Raw genomic sequence first — 24345 nt, 5'->3', positions numbered from 1 at the left:
CTACTTAATAGGGATCAACATTCCTTAGTTGGAGGTTGTGCACATTGTGTATTAGGGGCCAGTAGATGTCTTGGGATGCCATTTATATTAATATTTCGACTTTGAACTGAGCTGCATACATTTGGATTGACTTTGATCTGGCTTGTGATACAGAACATTGTACGTTACAAGCTCAGGATACTTATATGGTGTAGATAACTTAAGCCATCTGTTTATTTGTACAAAGCCTAGTTTGGCGATAAGGTATTGTCTACCATAAAGGATGTTAACTGTTATAGGATCTACGCATATGAAGTATAATGTTTTATTTATTATTATTTTAATTTAATATTACTATTTTTTAATTTTTATATATATATCATTTTATTTATTATATGTGTGGGTGTGTGTGTAATTTTTTTTAAATAACACCACGGGAACTCCCCCTCCTCCCTCTGGATTAGGCCCCCAGCGGAATCTGGCCCATCTTTTGCCAACATCAGGTGGGTCAGAGTCTCGAATTGAGACAGTGCGAGCTCCATTGGATCTGGCTGACCTTCCTGTGGGCATATTTGTCAAGCCTTGGTGCAAAATTTAAACGCTTTGCCAATGCTGCAGTAGAGTTTCTCGAAATGAGTGGGGGCCTCTCCAGACGATCCTTGAGGCTCTACTATATAGCTGCGTTCGTCTCTGTGGTGGCCTGTGCTGCAGGCGCATGGTTCCATAGGGTCAAAATTGTAAAGTTCAAAGCAAAACTGATGACATTTCAGAGAATAATGTTACTAAGTGTTTTGAAAGCCTGCTGCACAGTCTCAACGGCCGCACTTCAGGTCCTGGCGGGTTTTCTGCCTCTCGACTTACACGTGATCTGTAGAGGATTAAACTACAGACTAAAACATAAAATTTCCCCCAGAACTCTTTGGAATCGCAATTAATTTAGACTCGGATGTCAAACATGAACGTAAAAGAATTTGGAATGAACTAATATCCCTTTGGCAATCTAGATGGGACGCTTCATCAGTTGGCTGTGTTACGAGAAAATTCTTTCCCGAGGCCTACACATTGAAGAACAAGAAGATTAATGTCTGGTTCAGTGTGGATATGTTTACTTCATACTTTCTGACTGGTCACGGTTCGATGAACATGAAATTATATACATTTAGGTTGTCAACAACAGATCTATATCAGTGTGGACAGGTTGAAGACTGGCAACATGTACTGTATTCATGTCCAAACTATACTGATTCTAGGGCCAGGCTTAGGGAATTAGTGCCTAATCTTTCCACTGCTCAAGAGTCAATGTTGGTGCAGGATGCTAATAACAACCGAGCGCTGCAGTCTTTTGCAAAATAAGCTTTTATGGGAAGACTTGTACCGTCTCAGATGACAGCAGTTATTCACGCCTCTGGCCCGAACCCAACTGGACATTCAATTTGATGTTTACGACGAACTGTCTGGCTGTGTCTTCACCAGTTTATAAAACAATAGATTTTGCTGTAGATGAATAAATCTCAACTTTTTTTTTTTTTTTTTTCAATTCGTGGCGTGTTAAAAAAAGAAGGGGAGAGAGAATCTCTTTTTTTTCAAATACGCCACAGGAACCTCTCTTATTTTTTTTACTCTTAATACGCCACGAGAACCTCTTTTTTTTTTTTTTTTAATACGCCACGGGAATCTCTTATTTTTATTATTTTCTTTTTTTAATACACTACGGGAACCTCTTTCTTTTCTTTTTAATACGCCGCGGGAACTCCTCTCTCCTCCCCCCTTTTCCCCCTGGAGTGGGCCCCCAGAGGAATCTGGCCCACCTTTTGGCAACATCAGGTGGGTCAGAGTCTCGAATTGAGGAATCACGAGCACTATTGGGACTGGCCCACCTTCCCGTGGTGTGGACGAGTACCCAGAATCATCTGTCCAGGTGACTGATGCTTCTGGGTAGCCAAGTGGCCAGAACAGAACACACACAAACCTCCGTCACACACACATCTGGCCCATTTGTAGTAATACCGTTCTTCACAGAGATACGAGGCGGAGATGAACTGACATTCAAGGAGCCGCCCTTTACAAAAACATATGTCCAGTGTTGTGGACGAGTACCCAGAATCATCGTTCCAGGTGACTGATGCTTCTGGGTAGCCAAGAGGCCAGAACAGAACACACACAAACATACACTACTCATTTCTGGCCCTTCTATACAAGTATTGTTCTTCACAGAGATACGAGACGTAGATGAACTGACGTTGCAGGTGCCGCCCATTAAAAAAAAACACATGTCTTCCATCTACATTGTAGATGGAAGACATGTGTTTGCCCCAGAGCTAACACACTGTAGATTCTACAGTGTGTTAGCTCTGGGGCAAAGTGAGGCGCGCTAAATATTTTTCGCACACTCGTATGTGGAGAGAAAGATTTATTTGAATCATATAAATCTGTGTAAATATAGATAAAAATTTTGACAGAAATATAGTAATTTGAATAAATATTTCTTTGAATTAAATCATTTATTTTCAGCTATTAGAACACCTTTTTCTTCTGATTCTTCGAATAATACGTATTCAAAGAATCACTGTTAACGGAAACTCCGAGCAAGGGTAAATCCCAGAAGTGAGGGGGCCAACCGCTGGCGCCTCATCCACCTAGTTATAAATACGGCCCTGTTACCTACATGTTCTGTAGGAATTTGGGGTTTTTTGTTTTTTTTTTTACGTTATGGCTATAAAAGTAATGCTTTCGCCTACTCACACGCTGGGTGTACAATTCTTATAGCTTAAAGCCTTTTGGCTTTAAATTTATGCATGGTTTTACAGTTGGCAAGCCATAAGCAACTGTTTTTTGTAATTGGGTATCCAGTTTTCTCCAAGGTTCAGTTCCTTCCCCCCACTCTTTTCCTCTTGTATATTAACGACTTTCTTCCTTTGACCCGAAATTCTATCCATAGTTTTGCTGATGATAGCACTTTGTATTTCACCTTCCAGTTTGAGAAACCTTGCACTGCTCAAACAACTTCAACCTGTCGAATATCCACTATCATTTCCTTAAATGCCAATCTCCAGGTAATTCTCCAGTGGGAGCAACGATAACTTAGTTGATTTCAATCCTTCTAAAACTGAGTCTCATCTTATATCCCGCAAAAAGGTTCTTTTGCTCCTACGATGACACTCCGATTTCCTGACTTGTAATCTCTCTTGGCATAATCACATTACAAATATTGCTGCTTCTGCATCGAAAAAACTGGGTTTTCTGTGCGTTACTTTTCTTTCAAACAGCTGTACTCTGTACAAATCAGGAATCCTCCCGACCACGGAATATTGTTCCCACATCTGGGACGGTGGGTGCTCCAAAACCTCTCTCATGCTTCTAGATTTCATTCAGAAGAGGCCAGTTAGATTAATTAATGACTTATCTCCAACAGAGTCTCTCTACTCTGTCTCATAGACACTTAGTTTTTGCTGCATGCCTTTTCAATTGCTACTTCCATGGGCACTGTTCTTCTGAATTGGCTTCTATAATTCCCGCTCTCTTTGTCAAAACAGTCCAAACACGTGCTGTAACCAGTCAACATCTTTTTACTCTCAAACTTACTTTATCTCATAGAACAAACTTTTATTCTTCCTCATTTATTCATTCAGTTTCCGTTTACTGGAATTCCTTCATACATATTTCCTAAAAATCACAATCTACTAAATTTCAAGTCTAATGTCAACAAATATCTTCTTTCATTTTATCACCCTCCAATCCATGCACGGTACCAAGTACTATGAGTTCTAATACCCGTCGTATTTGGGGTTTTCATAAAAAGAAAGTTGCTCAGTCTTATTGGCACACAATAACTTTTTGATAATTTGTTAAAGCCTGCTGAAGTTAATTCCCTTCGAAAAGGTCCATATCCTCTTCAAAACAATTGAAAAAACCAGAGTATCTAACTGGAATATTTAGTGTTTACTAATTGGTTAGGGAAGCTTACAAAAATAGTGCTTGCTCAACTTAAAAGAAAATAATTGCTTAATGTGTTTAACATTTACAGGTTGTTTATTTAAAATGGATTAATATTAATTCATTATATATATGCTCACCTGCAGTCGATAAGTTTTTAGGAGTTTGCTTTAAGAAGTTAACTGTACTGTTAACCTGAAAAACAAATGAAACGAATTAAGGAAGGTTACTCCAACTAATTTAAAACAAAATTGCAACTTTATTTCTTAAATTCATATTATGTAGTTCAGTCCCACAATATTTTTTCTTCACTTTGTTTTCCTCCACATTTTACCCATTTAATTACCGTTATCGGGTAGAATCGCAGTTCTGTCACACTGTTAGTTCCCGTCAGGGCCACCACAAGCATTTTCAACCGATTCTGTAAAACAGGGCCCCGTGCTTAAATATCATCGTCTTTTGCGCATATCTATCAACGTTGGTAAGACTGCGGTGGGCTCCACCGCAGTCTTACCAACATTATTGTCACTTCAAGAGCGCTTGCGCGAGTCGACATGAAAATTGCTAGAAGTAGAGCGTATACAGTACTTCATTCTCAATGTACGTTTGATATCGAATATAGGACGTTATTTAAAATTGAAATTTTTATGTTATACTCACTTTCAGTAATATCTGTATTGTTTTTAACTTGGAGGTAGGGAAATAAACAGTGCCCCGCAAGTAATTATTGAATAGGACTCAGCAAATATTGGGGCCGGCCCTGGGTCCCGTATGGAGTGGAACTGGCGGATTTTTTGCGTAACGTGGTTTAGTTATTGTATCTCGGGCAAGAACCACAGTTTTTAATGCAGCAAAACACACAACAGACCACAGAACTAGAAGTTTATTGGCATGATATACTGACTCCTTGGGGTCTTGGCACAAATTCATATCAGCTACAAATTAATTATGAATTAAAGTTTACAGTAGACCTTTAAAGGCATCGGAGAAATAAAGTTAAGAGTTGTTTAAATTTGATAAGAAAATGTGTCTACTTTAATTAAACCAGCAAATTCACTTCCCTCTGGTGTAGAATTCAGGTAATTTAACTTCTTTTTTTAAACCACTGCTTCACTTGTAGTAAGGGGGGACTAACATGAAAAAAGCTGCACCCCCAAAGGGCTGGCAAAATGGTTACTACCTTTTGTTTGTTGGGAGGAGCAACACAATGAACAGAGACCATTACTTTAAAGCAAATGGTCAGGGTTAAGTCTTTAAAGTCTTGACCAAAGTCCAGGTAGTATTCGCATTTTCATCTGTGTGAAAAAACGCTCAACTTTCAGAACTTCCTGAAGGGGGGAAATTCTGTTGTAATAATTTAGAGAAAGAGAATTTATGTGGGGAGAATATTTAATCATATTTCAATGAAATATCCCCAGTTCTCTGTGTGAGAGGGTGGGTGTTATAATTGTACAGTAATACAACACATTCACAGCATGCTTGGCCATTGCATCAAATATAGCAGCCATTCATAATACCATTCAACTAAGTGCTGTGGAGAAGCATAAACTATGAGTGACAGCCAGAACTGGCAGTGATCTGGTGGACCCTTGTCAAGAAGCTTCCCTAAGTGCTGCTAGAGGCACAGCCAGCCCAAAGGGCTGTAGCACCCTGAACCAACTTTTCTTTGTCATCCGCACTATCTTTGTATAAGAGAACTGTGGTGTCAACCACAGTTCCATGCTGCCTGCAAGGCTTTACACAGTGTCGGAATAGATGACGGTTGCGTGTCCATACGCCACACTTCCGTTCCAAAATATCCCCCAGGCGTTCAGTTGGATTGAGGTAAGGCAAAGTTGGAGGCCAATCAGGATGGATAATATCTTCGCTGTGTTCCTCGAACCACTCGTGCACAGTGTGAGACCGATGACATGGCTGATTACGATCTTGGAAGATCCCGTTTCTGGCTGGGAAAAAAAAAAAATGCAAAGTGGCAGGTTGCACATGGTCTAATAGCTGCCAGTAGAACTCACCAGTGAGACATTGGTCCATACGAACCAGGGGTTCTAGTTCTTGAGAGAAAAAGATGTCCCATATTAAGAAACCACTGCCACCTGCCTGAATAGTGGGCACCATCAACGATGGGTCCATGGACTCGTGTTACTTGCGCCACACAAGAAGGCATTTGGTGTATTGCACCAGGTGTTTGGACTCATCCGACAGGCACACTCGTTTCTAGTCCTCCGGTGTCCAACCAGCATGTTGTTGACACCATAGCATTCGCCGTCGACTATGATCAGCGGTGAGGAGAGGGTGTCTCTTGGGTCATCTGCTGTGGAAGCCCCATACGTATGGGTGCGGCGCATTGACATTTGGGATATTGATTTTGCGTTCCGCAAACTGTATTGCGCTGCCAACTGTCGCACAGTGGCCTGCCGTTGAGCCCGTACAACATGCTACACCATTTGCTCACCACAAACATCGACCTTGCATACTCTGTTTTTGGAAATGGTTTTTTGCAACTATTTTAAATCTTGGTATAAATCGATGCTGAAGATTATTCTGACCAACATTTTTAAGCAGAATTTTTAAATCCATAACATTGCTACGCACTCGGTCTTTATTTCTACTGTCGTAATTAAAGGTGTATAGAAATTGGAATTAAACCTTTACGATCAAACTCAAACCTGTGTTTCAGTGACTGGATTGCACTGTCTAAAATGTTGAGAAAATGGATCCTAAAATTTCTCTATCATTCCCACTTAATCTTCATTATGAAACGTCCTTTTTCGAGGGGAATTCTTGTTACTCCAATTGATGATAAGTCCATTCAGTTGTCAGCTTTTTTGCATCATCTAGAAAGGATTTAAACTTATCATCTGTTATGCTGTTTGCTCATTTCGATCCCTTCAAGTTGGCCCTGAAGAAGTCTTGCAAAAGGAAGAGTATGTAATTTTTCCATTGCGGAAAGGAAGTTCTGATATTTCAACTGTAAGTCTGCTTTTCTGGTTTGTAATAGCACTTTGATTAATCTTCAACATCAAGTCAGTCCCATCCAGCTAGTAATTCATAAGCCAGTTGCAAACTGCAAGCAGAACTATGCGGTTATTCTTCTGATTGTCTCTAGCCACCCAAATCCCGGTATGCATTTTGATGCATGTCTTGCCAAAAGTATAAGTTCTGGCTCTGTACGTGATCTTTAAAAGCCATACCAAACCATCCGTCGCTCCCCCTCCCCACCGCAGAGATGGTAATTTTCGCCACATTAAGAGCATGTAAAGCTATATTGTGCTGCCTTGCCAACACTGATATCCACCAGTTTAACCTCCCATGAGCAATTTGCATGCAAGTTATTCGCTTATGCGAAATGTTTTTTTATTGAACAAGTAAATAGCACGATTTACTTGTTTAATTCCAGGTTGGTTTGCAGTTTGGCAGCGTGTAGTGCAGTTAGAGCAACTGCACCAGGGCTTTCAGCTCGGAGGAGGGGAGGGGAAAAGTAAAAAAAAAAGATCTTGAATCAATTTAGAAACTGCACTAGGGCCGAAGTTTGTGATTATAAACCATTGCTTTCAGTTATTTGATCACAGTCCATGTACTGTTTGCATGATATTTTAACTGTACTTTCCTTAATGTTCTTTCCTTAATTGTTGTTTTCCTTAGGAGATATATAAAAGAGCACAAAGGTATCTTAATTATAATGTAAGCACATTTAGAAATTAATATATGAAAAGATAAATTATGATACATACAGACTGTTGTAAAATATTCTTGAAAGCTGAACATATCACACAGTAGATGTTCGGTATAATTGAATATCGAATATACTGCCAAAATACTTTATACAAAGAATTATGTCGCAGCCACTCTTTCTACATTGGCATCGCAGCTGTCTTGTTGTCAACCATTTAAAAGCATGGAAAGGAACTCATTGTATCTTCTTTTGTACTTTTCTGGCCCAAGGGCACATTCCATGAAAGTGGAAAACACAGAATTCAGTTATTGGCTGACAATAACAAATTGCTGTATGCAAGTGTACAGCTTAATACATGGAGGCTAGGATGAGACATTTAAGTACATTACGCTTCGTTGCAATGCCCAGCATTGAACGAGTATAATCCAAATACTTTCTGAACAGACCTTATATCTACCACACGATTGAGCTTCCCATAATTTCCTATTTAATACATGTTTTTTTTTTTTTTTCTTACCTCCTAGGCGGTGGGAGGAATCCTCATACACTATTTTAAGATCGATTTAAAAAAAAAAAATGAACGCACACGTTGTTCAGGATATTTCAATGAGGGGTGAAAACACGTTTTGAATGATCTTTATTGTGCACTAAACTTGATACATAACAACCATCAGGCTGTAGTGCCAGGGGCTTGCAATATGAAATATCTTAGAGATCAAAATCCACTGTTATTCCAGGAATTGGAAATTAATAGGCTGACTGTCAAGATTAAGGAATGAATTTATTTTTGTAGTCATTTAATCTTTCAATGAATGTGATGCAGTTCATATCAGCGCCCCCCCCCCGCATCATATGAATACGATGTATTCACGTAGTGTGGTGGAGGAGATTATTCATTGCATCGATTAAAATAAGACATGTCACTACTGAAGGAAGTGACCAAAAAAAAAATAGGGTGGGAGAATGGATTCAGTCACGATATTGTGCACTCCAGTATGTCCAGCATGACTGAAAAAACTGAAATGTCCACTATAGTGGTTATTTCAGTTTTTTTAAATCCGTTAAAAGAACGGTCCCAGTAATTTACGAAATTAAACACAATTTTTTTTTTTTTGTAGTTGTTGGCGCATCGGCTTCTGTGGCTATAGTGCACCTCCCAAGGTTTTTGCAGTACTTTGATCTAAGCCCGAGGCGGGATTCGAACCGGGGTTCGAATAGGTTGCCAGGCAGGAACTTTACCCACCTGGCTAGCCCGGTCGGCTAAACACTATTGAACCACTTGAAAGAATTATTGCCGACTTCAAGTAATGCTGAATAGGTGCTACCTAAATAAAAGAAAGAAATTAAAATCAGGTTTAGATCACCTAATGAAAGATTTCGGAATGACATCCTGCGAAATCACATAAAAAAGTCTAATGAAAGATAAGAATCTAGATCACATAATGAAAGACAACAGAATGATAGCCTGCAAAAAAGTATGATTATTATTATTGGTAGTAGTAGCACATGATGCAAGAAAGCAAGCTTATAAAGCAGGAGCAAAAAAAAAAAAAAAAAAAAAAATTCCATCACCTGTCCATCCCCTCCAATAATGTCTTCTTCCTTGAATTTAAGCAAACTACCCACTTCTACAACAGATGGAAGTTTGTTCCGACAATCAACCACCCATTGGCCGAAGGCAACCTCCACACATCTATCCTGCAACCATCCTTCTTCAATTTGTGTCCCCTCATGTGTATAGTCTGAGCAAGAGGAAGAAAGCCATCAGCATTGATCTTTGCGTAATCCATTCAAAGCCTTAAACACCTCAATGACTCATCTGCTGTCTGAAAACAGCAAAGAAACTCCTCGCTACACCAATCTTATGGATGAATACGGAATCTACTGAAGAAGAATGACACAAAGGAAAGTTTAGGGACTATTTCTTCAAGGAGGCATTATTTGATTACACCATTTTTAATTAACATTTTAAACAGTGGGAAGTCTTTTAAAAAAGAAGTTAGAAGTGAAAATACCCATATGATTTTATATAACTTAAAAAAAAGTTTCTTTGTACCGTATTTTTATGGGTACATGAATATTTTTACACGTCTAGTTTCAGCTTTATTTATTATTATTTTTTTTTTTACTGTTTACGCAAAATTTACGGACAGTTGGCAACCGGGGTGTATTCTTTAGTGTCCTGTAATGGTATCATTGAGCTCCTAAACAACTTTCCATTCTAAAGCAGAAAAATAATTTCGAGCAATCCTTTATGCATACCCAGAACTGCAGTTTTATAAAGAATTACAACGAAAAAGAAATATTATAAGACATAAATATAATAAAAATTGAAATTAATTGTATACTTCTCTCATAACGCAGCAATTATTTACCACAGAAACGTTACACAGATAATTAAAAAAAATAATAAGTTAATTGTTTGAAGTGGTTCATATATTTTTACTGATTGCCCTTACCTTTATTGAATGGGGTGTATATTGACTAAGAATTAAATCAGGTTTCAATAAATATAGAAACCCGACAACGGAAACTATAGCACAATTAGTAATCTGTAGTTTAGCCATACTGAAACATTTGACAGATTTTAGATTTCCCACGGTTTTTTATTAGGCTGGTACTCTCGCTCTCAAAGCTTACAGAAAAATGGATGAGCGAGAGTTAAGTGAAAATGTTGACGATTGGTACTATGTCCGATGGTCCACGTCTACACACGTTGATGTTGGGTGTAGTTTGATGTTTTATTGAAATGGTGCTTTTGAATATAATGTGGCGGTGTCCTCAACTCTTGTTATTTATATTTTATGATTACAGACGTTTCGCCGTGAGTTCATGGGAGTCCGTTATTTGACATGAAACCTCTGTGGCGAAATCATTACTTAACACTTGTATATATAAAAAAAAAGTTATCTAATTATCGTTGATGTGATTGCCTTGGGCATATTAGAACTTTCGAAACCGATCAGATGCAAAAAATAAATTGAATAGCAGCGTGGATAACAAAATCAAAGTTTTTCAGGTGAGTTGCATTAATTAAATTTAAAAAAAAAAAATGGGTAGCGTGATAATCCTCTAACTGAATTAACGTCATTATGAGGTCACTGCCAACAACAAAACAATAAATAGTTAACATATTGGATATTTAATAGCTGTGCAATGAATAAAAATTATGCTTTGCGATTAACTGTTTACAGAAATTAAGCATTAAGAAATAGAAGGGATTGGTTTGATTTGGTTGACATGTATACGGAATATAGTTGCATTGAATGAAGTACAGTCATACTAACAGATTGAGACTTAAGCTGAAATGTGGGGTATACCTAGAAAAAAAAAAAATATATATATATCAAGATGAAATTGGTTCAGTTTGTTCATATAATTTACTTAGCTCCAGTAATATCCTTGGATCTGAGTGGCAGACATCGGCAGTATATGGAAGACACTGCATTTAATATACACAATAAATTGAATTCACAGATTATTTTAGAGCATTTTTATTAAAACTTTTAGCATATTAACATCTGTTATCCCCAGGGGCTCATTTAACCCCAAGGGCTCAGATCTGGTGAGTATGGGCTTGGCACATCCAGGGTCCTTAGCTGGATATCATCATTCTTCTCTTTCTTGGTGATTCCCTTCTACTTCTCTCTCTCTCTCTCTCTCTCTCTCTCTCTCTCTCTCTGGGTAATTCAGAAATTTTTTTTTGGCTGGTGCAGCATAAGCCTCAGGCTTCCTTGCACCATATGGCTAATAATAATAAAAATAACTTTCCCCCATGGGGGGTTACCAGACGTACTCTTTTTGATGCCTTAAAATTGTATACTCTTACTTTTCACATTTCGATACCAAGTGGTCCTTGAGGTTGTCACAGACATTCTCTCAGATATGCCAGACAGGCTGTACTTTCTACCTGGGAGTCTAAAACACTGATGGAACTGATATTCAGGTGACATTCAAGTCAAGTGGACCTAATTTTGGCAAAGTCCGGACAGTCTGTGACAGCCAAATCCTCTGCTTGCACCTTCACGATGGTGGGACTGTTAGTAATCCTGTGTATAACCCACATGCACAAGCACACTGTGGGTGACTACCCAGGTGTGAACCAACGTAAGCAGGGATCGAGGTGTGGTGCTCACACCACGTATAGGAATGCCGCCCCTCTGTGTTTACCAGGCAATACTAGGTGGTAGATGACTCTCATCAACCGGTGCAATACCACCACTTTGCTTATTGGAGGCTTGAAGTGGTGGAACCCATGTTTAGTCTCCAGAGCTAAGTTGCAGTCAACCCTTCCCCATCTCTTCCATCATGCAGTATGACTGCTGACTTTTGAGGTTATGATTAACATCATGACGAGATCTAATCTTCCTTACATTTTGAGGTTACAGCTCTAAAACAGTGTTCGCAGGCCGGCCGCTTGTTTGTACACCTGACCAAACCTATTGGTAACTCTTTAGGAGGCTTCCGGATCAGCTAGTGTATAATCTTGCTATCTCTACTCTGCCAGATAGTGACTGGAGTGAGTCCGAGTAGTGTGTATGTGGGGGGGGAGAGCATTGTCGAAGCCACGTTATGTCAAGAATCTGGGTATATTCGTACCATGTGTACGCCATATCGAAAAATTTCATTACTTCATACAGCATTTCCTCCCAACTTTTTCTTACAATTGAATACACCATGAATTGTCCAACTAATAGAATAAGCTTATCTGTGAAAATATCTAAACCTCCCAAACACTTCCTAGTTCATTTCACAAATATATGTGGCCTCAATTCTAATCTCAGTGATGTCCAGTTGCAGTGTGCCAAACCCCATGTACTTTTTCTGACAGAATCGCAGTTATCAGTTGATTCAACTACTGCTCATCTTAGTTGCCCAAATTATTCACTGTATGATTCCTTTCACCTCGAAGGTGGTACTTGTGCATATGTCTATTCATATTCCCTGTCAGAGACTTGATAATTTGGAATCTCCTCTTTTTGATCTTCTCTGGCTTAAAATCACTCTACCTCATTGTGTCAAATTCATATGTTGTCTCTACCGTTCTCCCAACTCCACCAATCACTTGGAGCTCTGACTTCCTCTCTTTTCAACTTGACTTTCTCCAGTTCAACTTTCCTAACAGTGTGGTAATTTTCCTTGGTGATTTTAATGTTCACAATTCCAGCTGGCTTCCGTTTTCTAGCACACCGACCCAGATGGTCGAGATGCTGAGGCTTTAGCAATTACTAATGACCTTGCACAGATTGTTCATTTACCTACAAAAATACCGGACAATCCTAACCAACACACTTGATCTTTTTTCACAAACAAATATTTTAAGTACACAGTCGAAATGAGTGGTCCTTTAGGCATCTGAGATCACAACTTGGTGATTGTCTCTTCTCCAATGGAGCCTTTATTTCTTGCTATTACCAACCTTGTGTTGTTTGGCATTACAAGAATGCAAAATGGGATGACCTGCGAGATTTCTTTTCTTTGGTCAGATTACTGTTTCAAAACTTCGGATGTCAACGTTTGCTTAGATCATGTCAGTGAAATTATTCTTGTATGAATGGAATCCTTTATTCTGCACTCCACTTTAAAATCTCATCCTTTATCTAAACCTTGGTTTTCCAATAAATGTCCTATGGCTGTTCAAGAGAAGAATGTTGCATATCGTAATTGGCTTGTTTCCAATTCTTCAGTTTCATTTTCTGCATACACCAAAGCTCACAAAAATTGTAATTCAGTTATTAATCAATCCAAACTAGATTTTGAATAGGCTAAGAGTATAAAACTTGATTCTTGTCCTTATGGTAGCCGAGCATTCTGGTCTCCTGTCAAAGCTATTGGCCTCAACTTTTACCCATCTCTGCTCCCACCTCTGTCAAAACCAGATGGTTCTGTTGTCACTTCAGCCAAGGATAAAGCTGACTTGCTAGCATTCCATTTTTCTTCCAACTCATGTATTAATGATATTTGTAAAACACCTTCCACCATTCCCAAATCTCCATTCAATACCTCCTGTGGTCTTCCGTCAAAAGGATATCAGAAGGATTTTGACGAATCTTGATGCTAAGAAGCTCCAGTTCTTTATGGTATTTCTCCACTTGTTCTCAAAACCTGTGCCCCTGAACTTACTCCTGTTCTTTGCCACCTTTTTTTACTTTCTTAATCCAAAGGTGTTTTTCCTTCTGCTTGGAAATTTGCTCACATCCAGCCAGTTCCTAAAAAGGGTGACAAATTCCTCCCATACAATTATTGTCCCATTACAATTGCTTGTACGCTTTCTAAAGTAATCAGTTAACCACCAACTCTTAAACTATCTAGAAACCTTCCATCTGATCAATGATCGCTAGTATGAATTCCATCAGTGTTGATCCACTGGTGATATTCTGGCTTATGTTACTCATATATGGACAAATTCATTGGAAAAGTTCGGTGAAACACAAGCAGTTGCTCTTGATATCTCAAAGGCTTTTGATCATGTGTGTCATAAAAGTCTAAACAAGCTTCCATCTTATGGTTTGCCAACTGTTTTTTGTAGTTCGTTATCCAATTACAGAAGTAGAAAACTATTCATCAGAGATAAAACTGTCCGGTTTTCTCTGTGATCGCTCACTGAGGGTGATGGTAGATGGCTCTCTGTCTTCTAACTTCTTCACTTATGCTGGTGTCCCCCAAGGTTCAGTTCTTTCCCCTCACTCTTTCCCTCTTGTATATTAATGACCTTCTTCTATTGACTGGAAATCCTATCCATAGTTTTGACAATGATTTCACATTGCATTGCGTTTCACTTTCCATTTTGAGAAACCTTACCGTGTTTAATCAGCTTCAAATTCTTGAATATCCGCTACCAATTCCTTAAATGGCGATCTCCAGGTAATTCTCCAGTGGGGCAAAGACAACTTAGTTGATTTCAATCCTTCTAAAACTCAATCCTGTCTCGCAGAAAGGATTCTTCTGCTCCTATGCTTATCTTTGGTGACACTCCGATTTCTAGGCAAAATGATATATATATCTTTTGGGAATTACCCTGACTTCTAATCTCTCTTGGCACAAGCACATTACAAATATTGCTTCTTCTGCATCTAAAAAACTTGGTTTTCTCTTTCGCTCTCGGCATTACTTTTCTTCCAAACAGCTGTTCACTCTGTTCAATCGCAAATCCGCCCTGCCATGGAATATTGTTCCCACATCTGGGGTGGTGCCCCCAAAACGTCTCTCAGGCTTCTTGATTCCATTCAGAAGAGGGCAGTTAGGTTAATTAATGATTCATCTCTAACAGAGTCTCTCCACTCGCTTTCTCATAGACGTACTGTTTCTGCTGCATGCCTATTCTACAGATACTTCCATGGGCACTGTTCTTCTGAATTGGCTTCTATCATTTCCGCTCTCTCTTTCAAAACAGTCCGAACATGAGCTGCCAACATCCATTTACTGTCCAACTTCAAACTCACCAAACCGACTTTTAATCTTCCTTGTTTATTCATTCAACTGCTGTTTTCTGGAACAACTTTCCTTCATACATATATCCTGAAAATTACAGTCTACAGAAGTTCAAGTCTAATGTCAACAAATATCTTCTTTCGTCTTCTCAGCCTCCAACCCAAGCACGGTACTAAGGTTCTATAGGTTCTAATACCTCTTGTGTTTGGAGGTTTCATAAAAAAAAAGAAAAAAGTGTACTCTTGTTTTTTTTTTTTTTAATCAATATCAGTACATTACAATATCAGCTAACTAAATTTTTTAGTGTTGCTTTATAAAGTTAGCAAGCTGATGAGTAGGTTAGGTATTACCATAACACGTCGGGGAAACTTCGAGCGAAATTCCACTGTCCCACTCAAAGACCAAATGGCTATCTTTATTTCCATGCATAAACAGGGTTTTACAAATGCACAAGCTCTTAAAAGTTATTTTTTATTGCAGAATCAGCCACCAGTGATTTTAAAATTATATTTTGAAAATCCAATTAATGGGTGTTACCTCTGATTTATTCACTCTCTTGTCAATGTTTTTCCTTCAAACATAGAAAAAAATTGAAAATGAAAAACATGCTTTAATGGAAATTGTTGACATATTGGAAGATGTGGAAAGTGCATTAGAGGGAAGAAAATTACAAGAATTTCTTCCACTTAAAGAAATTATGTGAAACAATGTAGATCAACCAAGATCCAACATTTAAAGGCAGAAGTAGTACAGATATACAGTGGCAGACAAAAAAAAAAAACTGCATCACTTGTGAATTTCACAAATAATGTGTTTTGTGCTGCATTGTGGTTTTTGGATTAATTCTGGAAATATGAAAAATCATGCAAATGGCAATCATGACGACCAAATATACATTTTATTGCATTTATCCGCAAACTGAAAGGCGAGTTAACATAGTAGTATTATGTACTGTAAATCTGCAAAATAAGTCCTCAATATTTTGTTATTCCTCCTTGAGCTGCAATTACATCTTTGCAACGATCTGGTGTAGAGTTAATCAACTTCTGGATATACGTTTGCCCAATTTCATGGTACCACTCCCTTACAATGCTCTCCTGCAGCTGAAACTTACTTATTGGCTTCTTCTGAGCAATTTTAGACGACATTATGTACCAGCAATTTTCAATAGGGTTCAAATCTGGACTATTGCCGGGCCAGTCCAACACTGTAATGCCAACATTTCTGAGGTATGACTGCACCTTAAGGGAGAAAAATGAGCAAAAACATTGGTTAAGTATGTTTAAAGCATTGTAAGACAAGAAGACAAACTCATCATTAAATCTAAATAGCATAAAACTTACCAATTTTGCTGTGTGGCAAGTACTGAGTCCTGTTGAAAAATGCAGTTTTGGATGTCTGTGTGGTGATCCCTAATAACGGGTTTCAAACACTCCAAGATAGCAGTGTAGGTTTCTGCATTCACCGTTCCATTAATAAACTTAATTTGCCCCACCCTTTTGCTTGTTATGCATCCCCAGACCATTTGACCTGTGGGGAACATTACAGCCGGTGTTATGCAGTCAGGATGGTATGCCTCCGATTTTCATCTTTCGTCTTCTGACTTATTGCTTCCCATCTGAGCCATGCAGGTTGAATTTCGATTCGTCAGAAAAGATGGTGTCCCATTGCTCTTTTGTCCATGAATTATGTGTTTTAGTCCATGCAAGTCGCGTCTTCCTCATTTGTTGGGTCAATAAAGGCTTCTTCTTGGGCCGATAGGTATGCAGACCGCATTCCGAAAGCCATCTTTGGATAGTTCATGCACTTGTTTCAACACCAGAGGCCAACTCAAAGTCCAGTTTTAGATCAGGAGCACTAGCATGGTGATTACGAAGGCATAGCCATTTCAAATATTGATCTTGAGAAGGCGTAGTCACTCTCTTACGGCCTGATCCAGGTCTTCTCTTCACATCACCAGTTTCACGCTTTAATTTCAGCACTCGGGATACTGTTGACTTGTGGCAGCCTGTTTTATCAGCAATAACACGTGTAGAAAGCCCTTCCTGGAACAGAGCAACAGCTACACTTTTTTGTCTCGGTGTCAACTTAACATATGGAGCCATGCTTGCACCTCTGCAAAACAGGATACTAATGAGTGTGTATACCCTTCCAACGCTGCGTTTATAGAAATGGCTGATGCAATACCTTGCAATTACTCTGATGCAATAGAAGCATTATCTGACACAATACCTTTGCTTTGTGACAAACAAAATGACTGTGATTAAACATATCTTATATGTTTCACTACAAATGTTACTTTTTTTAAGGTGATGCAGTTTTTTGTCTTCCACTGTATGAAAGAGGTTTACATTATTTAAAAATTGGATGCCCTCTTTGGAGGAATTTAAAGTGGATGAAATTAAGTAGTAGTAACAAGCCAATTGGGGGGAATTAAGTAACAAGCCAATTGGGGGGGAATCGAAAAGAACTGTAGAATATTTGTAAAGGAAGGGTATGATTATAGATGATGCATTATTGTTCTGCCAGAGCAGAAATTTAAATAGTTTTTTAAAAGACATGGAGGGAAATGATGAATTTAGAATGAAACATTGTTCTGACAAATGGGTATGTTATTTTGCACAGTGGAATAATAGCACATTAGTTTTTAAAAATATGCAGTTTTTGTTTTTCAGTACCAGCTCAAAATGAAAATGTTGAGAGAATTTTTAGCATAATGAAAGTCAGTGGGCCGACAAAAGAAGCAGACTTTTGGTAGATTCTGTTAGGAATTGGTTAATGGTGAAATTTAATTTTGTACAATTTTATGACTATTATATGGAAAGAAAAAAACTTATCTGAAGTACGCAGCAGTGCTAAATATTCATTTCTTTAATAAATACTAATATTTAATGAAGTTTCTATTTATGTTATAGTTACTTACATATATTTAATATGACATATGATTATTATTAAACCTTATGTATTTTTAATTTATGATTAAGTACTAATTTTTCATTATTTTTTGCAATTTCCTTAATAAAGAGTACAATTATTTCATAAAATGCTTTGTTTATAAAGAATTATGCCTCTCATATTCACTTCACCATCATTTTTGATGGTGAAGTGAATTCCTCCACCCCTCCGAACAAACGGAGGGGTGAAATGGAAGTTTTTTTTTTTTTTTTTTTTTTGGCTGATTCTGCATAAGCTTGCTTTCTTGCATCATATGCCTCTACTAATGCTAATTTTAATTTTGGTAAATCTGGTAACCCTAAGTCACTTAAAATAAAAATCCATTTACTGGAATATTTAATATTTTTTTCTTGACATAATCTTTTCAGGTCAAGAAACAAAATATTATTATAGAATGCAATTTAATGAAATAGCAGATAGGCGATATTGATATGTTTTATGAGTGCTAGGAGCTTTATGTATTTATAAGTCTATTGAAATTTGATGGAGTAAGATGGGAAAATGCATCTGTTTATACTGTAAAACTACACTACTGCAAGATGATCTATAGTATTTTTTTATTTTTTTTTTTCCTTTACGAAACCCCAAACATGAAAGGTATCAACACCTGTAACCTGTAGTACTTAGTACTGTGCATGGGTTGAACAAGATGAGAAGGGATGCCAGAAACTTTGCTCTAGAGACTAAACGTGGGTTTCACCACTTCAAGCCTCCCATAAACAAAGTGGTGGTATTGCACCAGTTGAGAGTCATCTACCACCTGGTGTTAGTATTAGTAATAAGAGTAATGGCAAATGATGCAAGTAGGCAAGCTTATGTAGCATCAGCCAAGAAAAAAACAAATTCACACTAGTTCAACTCCACTTCACTATTCCCACTTGGTACTGATTTGGTTCCATTGAAGCTTCCTGAATTTACTTTCTGCTTCCTTGCATTCTTATACTTTACTCCTTTTCCCCCATTCTTTGCTCTCTGGGTTATGTGAAATCCTTACCTGTTTTTGAGCCTGATACCAATATCAGGCTCAAAAACATTTGCTAGTAAACAATTGCCTGTCATTTCTATGTTATTGAATTTAGTGTTTCTGCTGTTGGGGCTGAGGCTTAGTCCTGCAAGAGCATAGGGCTGCAACATCATATTGCACCTGTTTATATTCTACTGAGAGGGAGACTGGTTAATTAGTCACATAAGTGAATTTGTTTATAACAACTGAAGAATTAATTTAAGTTGGTGTTGTTTCCTATGCAGAGCTAATGATAAATTTGAGAAAGATAAAGGCTGCAGTCCTGTCAGTTTTATAGTGCAGTCTAAGAGGATTTTCTAAATGTTTAACAAAGAGTGAAAGTGTATATGCTGGGAAGGATATTTTGCAGTGAGAACAGAAGGAATGAGTGTGAGGTTGCCACAGTTACTTCCATTGATTTAAACTTCTCAGATGAGAAGTTTATAGTCTGAATAAAAGATCTGGACCTGTATATAATACAAGTGGCTAGGTGTCTGGCATTTCTATTTGTATTTGCATTTACAGGATATACCAGTGAACCCCAGAATCCAGCAGATCTTTGATGATTACCAAGTTGCAACATGGGATTTATAGGATTTATAAATAGGATAGGATATCCTATTTATAAATTGGATATCCTATCAACAAGATAGGATTTATAGTAGTATTATATATTGTAGTATATTATGTATTGTATATTGTATTATATTATGTATTGTATATTGTAGTAGTATTATATTATAGCATTGTATATTGTAGTAGTATTATATTATAGCATTGTATTATTAATGTTTATTTTATATTAGTACCATGCATGGGTTAATGGGGAGGGAGGGAAGGGATGCTGGAAACTTTGCTCTGGAGACTAAACATGGGTTTCACCACTTCAAGCTTACAATAAGCAAAGTGGTGGTATTTCACCGTTGATGAGAGTCATCTACCATTTTGTGTTAGTATTGTATTATTACTGTTATTTTATTAGTATCAGTACTGGTGCCATGCACGGGTTGAAGGAGATGGGGGGATGCTGGAAACTTGCTCTGGAGACTAAACGTGGGTTTCACCATGTCAGGCCTCCAATAAGCAAAGTAATGCTATTGCACCAGTTGATGAGAGTCATCTGCCATCTAGTATTAGTACTAGTAAGTATTGGTATTATATTATTAGCATTATATATTAGTATTAGTACTAGTGGCAAAGGTAAAGAAAGCCAACATGGGAAACTTTTAGCTGTCAAAAGTTTTTCCTGGTACCGCAGCTTCTCTCTGCATTCTCAGTAAACAGGTGGTGCTTGTTATTGGTAATGGCAGTAGAAGTTGATAACGATGTATCGATTAGTTTTTTCTCATTATTAAAAGCAGATTATTGGAGTTCATTAGCATTAGTAGAGGCATATGATGCAAGAAAGCAAGCTTATGCAGCATCAGCCAAAAAAAAAAAAAAAAAAAAAAAATCCCACTTCCACTTCACTCCTCTGTTCATTCGAAATACCTGTCCAGCTGAGCTTTAAATTTATTTAGACTATCAACTTCCATGACAAGGGATGGAAGTCTGTTCCACCAACCAACTACCCGCTGGCTAAAGGCAAATTTCTGCACGTCTATCCTACATCTGTCTTTCCTCAATTTGAATTTATACCTTCTCAGGTGATTATTCTGAGCAAGAGGAAGAATCCCATCAGCATTGAGCATGCTCAAACCATTCAAGGCTTTATACACCTCTATCAGATCACCTCGCTGGTGCCTAGTCTTCAGACACTGTAATTTGCAAAACTTAAGCCTTTCTTCGTAAGAGTACCCCTTTGTTCCATTCACTAATCTTGTTGCCCTTCTCTGTACTCGTACCAGCAGCTCTACATTAGTGTACTGCCTCTGAGTGTAATGCCTTCGCAGCTGAAATTTACTTACGGGTACACCCTCCAGACTGCCTCAGTCTTAGGGTGTTTATCCCCCCTTTCCCGCTGTTTTAACCCAATAGGAAAATGACTTCTACTGCAACTACCGATAACACACACTGTCTGTAGAAGTCGTTTTCATATCGGGTTAAAACAGCGGGTAGGGGGAATAAACACACTGTGGGCATGATCCTCCCAATGTATGCACTGCTTGGCACCACTAATGGTAAAGCATATACTCATCGAATGTACCTTGTTCAACGATGTGTGATTGCTCCAGGGGCTCAAATCTGGTGAGTATGGGCTTGGCACACCCAGGATCCTGAACTGGATATCATCATTCTTCTCTTTCTTGGTGATTCCTTTTTACTTCTCTCTCTCTCAATTTTTTTTTTTTTTTTTTGTTCGGTGCAGCATAAGCCTTAGGCTTTCTTGCACCATATGGATTATAATAATAATAATAATAATAATTTCTTTTAGCTTCCTCTGAGATCTGCAACAACCTTTGTCACTCAACTCCATGATAGGTAATGACATGAAGCTGCCTGAATTTTTTTCCTAGTTAAAACAAATTCAAGTGTATGACCATTTCTAACTGCTACCCAAGCATTTTTCATATTTAACCTCAATTATGTTTTGAAGTACCATTACAATAACAACTAGTAACTATAGTATTATTCTTGAAATTTTGGCATGTGATATCCTTCACATCTTGTCCAAAGCTTAAAACTTCTTCGTCTATGTAAAATTATAAAGTAAGAACAATTATGTCTAATTGGAGAATGATTAAACTTTGAAAAAAAAAAAAAAAAAACCCTGCCCATTTATTTGCTGTTTAAAATTTAAATATTAATGGTACTTTTAATATTCCATTTAATACTTCAGTTCAGTAGTCCTTGGCCGAGCCGTGGAATGCTGGCATTCTGGGGGCTGAATTGAGATGCTCCACCACTAAAATCTAGTAACCTTAATAGATAAAATTTCCTCAATTTTCACTTTTTCTTCCCTTTGGGCCCTGTTGTTGCTTGTCTGCTAGCACAGAACAAAATGAATGAACAAGTAGCAAACAAATATTAAGGATGAGAATTTAATAATGCACAACAGTTAATTTGCACACATTGTTTAAAAATGTATAAATAATGTGCAATTTAGATAATTAAATAAATATACATTTATTTTTATGTTTTTTTTTCTTTAGCATATATATGTGTAAGCACCCATTGTCCTCACCATGTCCATCCATCCGCCTGTCCACATGTAACAACGCAACTCCCACTGTACAGACCCCCATGAAATTTTATATATGGTTCTTTTAGAAAGATTTGTTGTATCATCCCAAATTTCACTAACATCAGACATAATAATCATAATAAATAACAATAACCATAGAATCATAATAGAAATCTGGCAGTTATTAGTATTATTATTTTTTTTATATACATATTACATAGGTTATCCATATACTTGCATGTTGTAGCTGAATAGCGGACGTTATATATATTGTCATGTGCTGATTGGAGGATGAGTGGGTAATATAGCAGATGTGCAGAAATGAAATGTTCTCAATTCATGCATAAGTCATTGCTTTATGCTTGTTTTTTGCCGTCACTTTTTGTTATCAGTTTGCCAAATACATAATAATCATCAGGGGTTTTTTTTTTTGTGACGGAACAGCGTACCGGCACCTTTTTTAACAGTGTGTGACATGGCTGGCACACAGTGGATATCAACCATGTCAGCTGTTTCCGTCTATTAAGGAGATCACGTGACAATGGGTGGAGTCAGCACCCGTCAATCACGGCCGTATCGCTAACAGTCTGGAAGGGGTACCCGTTTCTGAATCTCGACCAAAACTTCATTATTTTTACTTATTTTTTTACTTGGTACTTATTTTTACATTTTATTTATTATTTTTTATTTATTAAATAAGACTCACTTTTGACTTATTTTTTATATACTTGTTTAATAAATTTATGCTTAATAAACTGTGTGTTAATAAAATTAATGGTCAAGATTCAGTATCGGGTACAGCGTTCCGACTGCTAGTGATACGGCCGTGATTGATGGGTGCTGACTCTGCCCAGTGTCACATGATCTCCTTAACAGACGGAAGCAGCTGGCATGGCTGACACCCACTGCGTGCCAGCCATGCTGGCAAGGAATTTTTTCTGATAGCAAAGAATGAGTACCGGCCTATGTTTTTTACAAAAAAAGCACTGATCATAATGATTATTTTCTTATTATATTAATGAAATAAGTAAATGCATTACGAAAGCATTGACTCTCTGCACCAATTGATTTACATCACAGAGCTTGAAATACATGTTGCATTTAATGAGCTGTTACAAAACATAGAGTAAAATATTACATAAGGAGGTATGTGTAGTTATATGAAAACATTTACTTTATATATTATTAGTTAATCAATTAGCAGTTAAGTGGTAACAAGTAATTTGTTATTTACTTTTCTTTTCTGTTAATTACAGAAAAATAAAAAAATTCAGTTCATTTAAGAAATAAAAATCTAACACTGACTTAATCTAGGTATTATTATTAAATATAGACAGTTTACACTTGAACTTCTGTAGACAGTTACAGTCTACAGAAGTTCAAGTCCAATGTCAACAAATATCTTCTTTCGTCTTCTCAACCTCGCGCCTCCGTAGCCAGGTGGGAAGGAGCAGCAGTGCGTAGCACACGCTTCTTGATTAGACCGGGATTCGAGCCCGTCACCACCAAATACGGAGAATGCGGAAAGGTCAAGGAATGACCACTGCATATCCCGGAGCAATATGGCCTTAGTTGCTAATGCTCCAAAAAACCAAATAACTAACTAACTAACTAACTTCTCAACCTCCAACCCAAGCACGGTACTAAGTACTATAGGTTCTAATACCTCTCGTGTTTGGAGTTTACATAAAAAAAAAAAAAAAAAAATGGAAGCTTGCTTTTAATTTCATATCATTTTCTTTTATAAATAACATATTTAAATCCATAGTTTAGACCAGTAATAGTTAAAATAGCAACTGATGTAGAAAATGAAACTAATAACTAGTAGTGGAGAAGGAAGAAGACCTATGAGTAATTGTACAAGGACTGGTATGAAAGTAATGCCTCCTGATTTTTTGCTTTCAAATGTGGTGCCGTAGATCATTTTGCCTGTCACTGAGCTAGAGGTCTCTAGTTTCACCATACTCAGTGACGCTGTGATTGGTGCTATTAAAATCCATACGCATCTCAAAAATGTTTATGGTGAAATACTGTAAATGTGAGTACAGTTAAACATTGGGTAAGACACTTTAAGAGTGGGGAAAGTGACATTGTTGACAAATCCCGAAGTGGCTAGCCAGTAACATCAGTGACTACAGACAACAAGAGCTGGATTGACGCGCTGACCAAAGAGGACTGCTGCATCACAACGCATTGTGCAATGCAGTATAGAGATATAGGTATAGAGAAACCTGCTGTGATAACCAT

The 24345-nt window shown here is 37.6% G+C and overlaps 2 protein-coding genes across 2 annotated transcripts in view; one reads left to right on the top strand and one right to left on the bottom strand.

The window, feature by feature from the left end:
• The window catches only part of LOC150089002 (uncharacterized), a 56761-nt gene extending 52440 nt beyond the window's left edge, over positions 1–4321 (bottom strand). The window contains exons 1-2 of the mRNA XM_090370376.1: positions 4259–4321; positions 4053–4107 (exon numbers count right to left, since the gene is read on the bottom strand). Coding sequence (XP_090226502.1) covers positions 4053–4107; positions 4259–4321 — 118 coding nt within the window. The remainder of the gene's footprint in view (positions 1–4052; positions 4108–4258) is intronic.
• A 5930-nt stretch (positions 4322–10251) lies between these two features.
• Positions 10252–24345, top strand: part of LOC150089001 (uncharacterized) — a 108089-nt gene continuing 93995 nt past the window's right edge. Inside the window, exon 1 of the mRNA XM_090370375.1 lies at positions 10252–10604. The gene's annotated coding sequence lies outside the window, so the exon portion shown is untranslated. The remainder of the gene's footprint in view (positions 10605–24345) is intronic.

Source organism: Mastigoproctus giganteus, chromosome 3, assembly GCF_048544385.1.
Source record: "Mastigoproctus giganteus isolate SK-2022 chromosome 3, ASM4854438v1, whole genome shotgun sequence".
Lineage (NCBI taxonomy): Eukaryota > Metazoa > Arthropoda > Arachnida > Uropygi > Thelyphonidae > Mastigoproctus > Mastigoproctus giganteus.
The sequence above is the reverse complement of the archived record's forward strand: the minus strand, read 5'-3'. Positions and strand labels throughout refer to the sequence as shown.